The sequence below is a fragment of the Anneissia japonica genome, unplaced genomic scaffold (genome assembly GCF_011630105.1).
Source record: "Anneissia japonica isolate Jap-2015-1 unplaced genomic scaffold, ASM1163010v1 scaffold172582_len1462937_cov174, whole genome shotgun sequence".
Taxonomy (NCBI): domain Eukaryota; kingdom Metazoa; phylum Echinodermata; class Crinoidea; order Comatulida; family Comatulidae; genus Anneissia; species Anneissia japonica.
In genome coordinates, this window is record NW_022725666.1 from 1266285 (window position 1) to 1272589 (window position 6305).

At 38.3% G+C, this 6305-nt stretch overlaps 1 protein-coding gene across 2 annotated transcripts; it reads right to left on the minus strand.

The window, feature by feature from the left end:
- Nucleotides 1-1729: 1729 nt before the first annotated feature.
- LOC117112821 lies at nucleotides 1730-5921 on the minus strand. 2 transcript variants are annotated; one of them, XM_033256000.1, is made up of 3 exons: nucleotides 2905-5921; nucleotides 2192-2254; nucleotides 1730-1878 (listed from the first exon to the last, which is right to left on the minus strand). In XM_033256000.1, exon 1 carries the CDS (start codon nucleotides 5895-5897, stop codon nucleotides 3213-3215), a length of 2685 nt encoding a protein of 894 aa, XP_033111891.1. In that variant the 5' UTR covers nucleotides 5898-5921; the 3' UTR covers nucleotides 1730-1878; nucleotides 2192-2254; nucleotides 2905-3212. The 2 variants fall into 2 exon arrangements, with proteins under 2 accessions (XP_033111891.1, XP_033111890.1); XM_033255999.1 differs by having other exon boundaries at nucleotides 1730-2254.
- Between the last annotated feature and the right edge of the window lie 384 nt (nucleotides 5922-6305).

Genomic DNA, 6305 nt, shown 5'->3' on the forward strand with positions numbered 1-6305 from the left:
AATAGGCCTGAAAGAACAGTATAAAAAAAAAATTTAACAAATTTAAAATAAATTTTTAAAATCATATTGATGCATAAAATAGTTACTATTTTACAGTATGGTTTGTTTTTTGCAATATAAAGAAATTGAGGAAGTTTGTTTAGTTGATCCCTGAATAATAAGATGTTTACTATAGGGGAGGAACACAACAATAAATTGTAACAATGTTATAATTTGTTAAAAAGCGCGAAATGTGATACACAGCGTACGCAACAGTTTCAAGTTCATTCAGTGCAGAGACATGATTGGTACAGCATGTATGCTACAGTAGTACAAAACTTTACAGTTTTATTTATAAAAGGAAGCTTTGGATTAATTTTTACATTGAAGGATTCATGGATGTGTTTGACATATAATTTGAAATAATATAAGTATGATTAATATTGTTTTTACAATTGAAGGATATGCTTGTTTTGTACTGTACTTTTGATCATTAACCTAGCTAGGCCTAGGCCTACACAGTATAAACCTAACCCCACAAAAGCCTAGGCCCTAGGCCTATAGTATAATATTTATTACCTGTAGTAAGGGCAGGCCTATATGCCTATTTAATATGGCATTTAATATTAGTACAGTGTTTATTTTCAATTCACTCAAGCATGTCCGGTGGTGACGTATGTATTTGCATCGTCGTCGCAAAACTAAAACAAGAGCTTTTCATCTGTGTGGCCAACATTGTAATACGTCATAGATAATTTTTATATCGTCCTAGATTACTCGTCGTCGCATATCTAAAACTCCTTACTTTTTAATGTTTGATTGCCTGCATACAAAATAAGGGCAGTCGGACATCTCGCAGTTCTATACTCTTTGGTAAAATGACAGCTACAACCTTTCACAATATTTCTATACATACCTAAGGTACTTTTTTACACTACCTACTGTACACCCTAAGTCTACTTTTTGACGAAAGTAGAATCATACACGAATTACGAGTATCTACAGGTTAATACAGTGCTTATTAATGGGTAAAAATTACATAATGTTCAAAGAATGTTAAAAACATAATGTTAATTGACAAAATGTACTGTACCTATTGGCTAATAAGAGTTCTCCATGTTAATTACATTATATGTAAATAATAGTTAAAATAACTAAAAATGCTCATTTTACGCAGAGCAGTAAAAGCATACTGTAGCCTCCCCACCGTGAATATTTTCTCTGAGAATCAGACTAATACCAAACTTTAGTTATTAGTTATTGTGGTAACTAACAAACAATTTACTACCTACGACGACAACATGAGGACAACAACATGAAGAATATTTCTTGAAGGTTTGCATGGCGAGTATCAATAAACATATAACAAACTTTCGGTACACCATGTGTAAATAAAATAAAAGAATATGGTTTTTATTAAGGTAAAAACCACTGGTTGGTTGTCTCGACGTTTCGGTAAGATTGCTCTGACCGTCACCAGGAGAATGATAAAACATTAAGAATGCAGGTAAAGTCAGAAGCCTCCACGGAGCTTTGGAGGGCTTCTTCCCCCAGTGCCGGCTCTCACCCTCTGGATCCATACCTCGAGCAAAGCCCCAATACTACTGACATCAACTTTAAGCAAAGCTTCACACCACTGACATATAGTAAAACATCAGTACAAGGAAAAGGGGTTGGTAGTAGATACACATTTAGCAACAAACAATATGTGTAACTGCTCTTGGGCTCGGAGCCAGTTTGGGGTGTAGAGGGCGTCTTTGGTCATTCACACAAACTCGAACAAGGTAACAATGCGACCATCAGTTAAGCAATCTCAACCTTTATTTGTTTCAACTGTGTCTGTTTGACTACCAAATCGGCTGTCCGATCTATTGTTCGGTCCGATCTATTGTTCGGTGACTAAATACAAAAGTACAAATACGAATAATTAATATAAAAAATATAGATAAAAAATAGATAAATAAAATAAGTAAACAAGTAGAAAATGAATCATTGATAGTATCATAAAAATCATGAAGTTACACTCATGTAAATACATTATTGCAATACTGCAAGTAAACAACTGATCATTTAAACCCTTTACAGTAAATTACAAAATGTATTATTAAAACTGTTCGATAATGAGAAAACTGACAATGTATAATATCAATACAGTACAATAAACTGTCTCATCTTAATAATTGATTAAATACAGTATATTAAATAACCTTACGTGAATATGACCGCCTTTAGCCTCAAAAACTCATGTTAATCTTCTTAGTTAACATTATCTGTTCTGTAACATAATTAATGTTAAATGAATATAATATGTCATTTACTTTAAACATAACAATATAAAATACATAGGATCATGTACTAAAGTCTTAATTGTGATTACTGAATCATACACATTGTCACAGATTACTTCAATCATTAATTAATACAATCTGTGTCCGAAAACAAAGAAAGCTCTGGAGAACAAAGAAATCTCCAAAGGAAGTGGCTTCAGATAACAGTAAGCCATAAACCTAGTTGGCCAATCGGCATATAGCATATTACACACGTGATACATAAATATTCATAGTAAAAGATTCGCTTAGCGTCCCCACGCTAGCGGCAAACTCGAAGACAGTAAATAATTTGTGATAATTATAATACTTATGCTATAATTAAAAATTATACTATACTCTCAATTTACTATCCATATACTGTAAATATAGGCAAAAGAGGGTAAATTATCATGTGTAGTCTATGAATGATCACAAATATTAACCAGAACATATGGATACTAAATTACAAGCTCCTACATGATTACAACATTATACGTCTAGCTTTGTACTTCATTAAAGACATAAATCAATGCATGTTTACTAAATCAATAGTTAACTATTAAGAACAAAATATTATTAAATAATCTTAATCTACTTATTATAATCGTTAACTCACCAGTCATTGACTGCTACTGAAAGCCATGTAAAAAAAGGTAAAGCATTTACGCTCGCACGTTGGTAACTTTACCAGCAAAGTTTCATGCGTCTTTCTTAGACCGATACATGCTTACGAGTAACGCGAATTTTCAAAGTTCGCTCCGCCTCACAATGCGCACAAAAAATGGACGATGAGGGCGCACAGCACTGGAGAGATCTAACACTCCCCACGCTGAAATCATAAAAACAACACAGGATTTCAGAACTTTATTCAATAAAATTAAACACTTAACTACAACTAACAATGTTATTATTACAAGTTCGCAACTACTGCTTCTTTGCAATGGATCCTCTGTATATTATACATAGCTTGGCGATTGGACGTCTTAGAACACCTCCTGCTACCTTGACATCGACACTGCGTACTCTTCCGTCCTGGCTTCTATAGACAGACAAGACTTTTCCCATCGTCCATCTTCCTCTGGGAAGGGTCTCATCTACCAAAAGAACAATGTCACTTACCTCTACGTTTTGTCTTGGTGTTGTCCATTTGTGCCGTTTCTGAAGAAGGGGCAAATATTCCCTCTTCCAACGGGTCCAAAAAAGCGAAGCTAAATACTGTACCTGGAGCCAACGCCTTTTGCCATAAGCTTCAATTCTACCTACAGGAGCAACAGGGCCCTTTCGCATTAAGAGAAGGTGATTAGGTGTCAATGGCTCATCGTCATAAGCTTCTGGTGATAAGTCTGTGAGTGGTCTAGAATTCAATATTGATTCTGCTTCGGCTAAAACCGTAAGTAGTACATCATTGTTAATCACCTGTTGTTTAAGAACATTACACAATATTTTTCTTACCGATCTTATTAGGCATTCCCAAACGCCGCCAAAGTGGCTAGCTGCAGGTGGGTTAAAGTGCCACTCAACACCCTTGGTATGAAGGAATTCTTCTACGACACTTTGGTTCATATCAGTCAAGGCTTTTCTAAGCTCTTTTTCACGTGCAACAAAGTTAGTTCCGTTATTACTGAACATTTTTGACGGTTCGCCACGCCTGGCCACAAATCGCCTATAAGCGTTTATAAAAGAATCTGTGCTTAGACTATCAGCAACCTCAAGGTGGACAGCCCTTGAAACAAGACAGGTGAAAATACATCCATATCGTTTGACAGTAGAACGACCTTGTCGGACGTCTATGGGACCGAAATAATCAACACCGGTGAAAGTAAAAGGTGGTTTATCTGCAGTGGTGCGTTCGACAGGAAGAGATGCCATCTGCTGTTCACACCTTCTTGCATTCATTCTTTTGCAAGTAACGCAGTTTCTAAGGATGCCTTTAACCACTGATCTACCTTTTAAGATCCAAAATCTTTCCCGGAGAGCGTTCAATGTTGCTGTCCATCCATTATGTCCAACCTTCAAGTGGTAATACATCACTAGTGACTTGACTAATTGACTATCGTTAGCCAATATAATTGGGTGTTGGGCATCATAGTCGATTCTAGCACGATCAAGCCTACCTCCTACTCTAATTACTTGACCTATTAGTACTGGATTTAGATTCTTGAGTCGCTTGTCTGATTTCCAGTTCGGGAACGACTGCCTTTGTCTCCATGAAATAATCATTGTCTCACTTTCTTGCAATTCTGACACAAGCAGGTTGCTTGTTACTACGGGTTGATGTCTCACCTTGAGTCTGAGGGATTTTACAAATCGTAAGATCCACCCAAGGACACGTACAAGCTTCGACCAAGATGAGTACTTAGATGTTAACTTCGCCATAAGACTACCATCACCTATCGTTACCTGGTTTACTACCACCGACTTTCTAATTTCTGGGTCATGACTTACCTGATCATTTTCGATATATCTGGATACGGGCCAGTTTGATTCATCTTTTGGCAAGAATTCTGGGCCTGTTAACCACTTACCTAATTCGTATGTGCCCCTGGAACCTTCATCAGCGGGGTTTTCTTCACTTGGTACGTGTCTCCATTGGTGTTTATTAGAGACGCTTAGTATCTTAGATACTCTATTAGCTACAAACGTTTTGTAGCGACGGCTTTCATTTCGGATATAGCTTAGGACTATCATGGAGTCGCTCCAATAGACTGTTTCCTTAAATGAGAAGGCAATTTCCCTTCTGATGGTGCTATCGAGCGTTGCAGCTAATACTGCAGCCATTAGCTCTAACCTAGGGATAGTGACAAGTTTCATTGGTGTAACCCTAGCTTTACCAAGAACAAATTCTACAGAAGGTTTCTTACCTTGATTCTTAACGCGCAGATAGGCCACAGCAGCGTAACCCTTCTCCGACGCATCGCAGAATATATGCAGTTGAGCGTCTGTATTTGAGTCGAGTTTCTTCCATCTAGGTACACTAACCCGTGACAATATTGATGTCCGTTCCATCCATTTGTTCCAGGTCGCCCTTTCACTGTCGGTCAACGGCTCGTCCCAATCCGCACCTCTCCTACACACCCCCTGAAGGAGGGATCTAGCTAATAAAACATATGGAGCAGCCATACCTAAAGGGTCGAAGATCGAGCTGGTAATTGAGAGCAATCCTCTTCGAGTCGCTGGTTTTTCTTTGGGCGCTAGTTGGAATGTAAAGCTGTCCTTACCTGCGTTCCAACATACACCTAGAGTCCGCTCTGTAGGCAGTTCGTCAAGTGAAAGTGAAACAGATGGAGATCGCTCAGTCTCTTGTACGCTGTCGATAACTTCTCGTTCATTGCTTAGCCATTTTGTAAGCTGGAAGCCACCCTGACGTAAGATGTTGGTTAATCTACTCACCAACCTAATGGCAGTCTGGTTGTCCTTTGCTGTGGCAAGGCAATCATCCACATAGAAGCTAGTTCTAATGACTTCAATGGCTTGTTTTCCTATCTCGTCGCTGTTGGATGATTCACAATCATCAGCTCTCTGTTTCAGTGCTTTACCTGCACAACATGGAGATGAAGTTGCACCGAAAAGATGCACAAACATTCGATATTCACTGTATGGTTTACGCATGTCACCGTTTACCCACCACAAAAATGTGAGCACATCCCTCGGATTCTCGCATTCTAACCTGGTGAAACATGGATTTTATGTCAGCAACTACGGCCAATTTGCCTAGCCTAAATCGAAGGAGAACGCCGAAGAGGTCATTCACTAGGTCTGGACCCTTTAACAACATGTCATTAAGAGATGTTCCTGCATATTTCGCCGCACAATCATATACGACTCTGACCTTTTCTTTGTGGGGATGTACAACAGGGTGGTGGGGCAAATACCATACATTACCCGGTTCACCTTTGTCCTGGACAGGTTCGGCATAACCATCTGCAATATAGCCCTCAATAACAGATACATACTTACCTTTTAGGTTTTCGTCAGCAACGAGTCTCCTCTTTAATGAAGCAAGTCTGGACTCAGCCG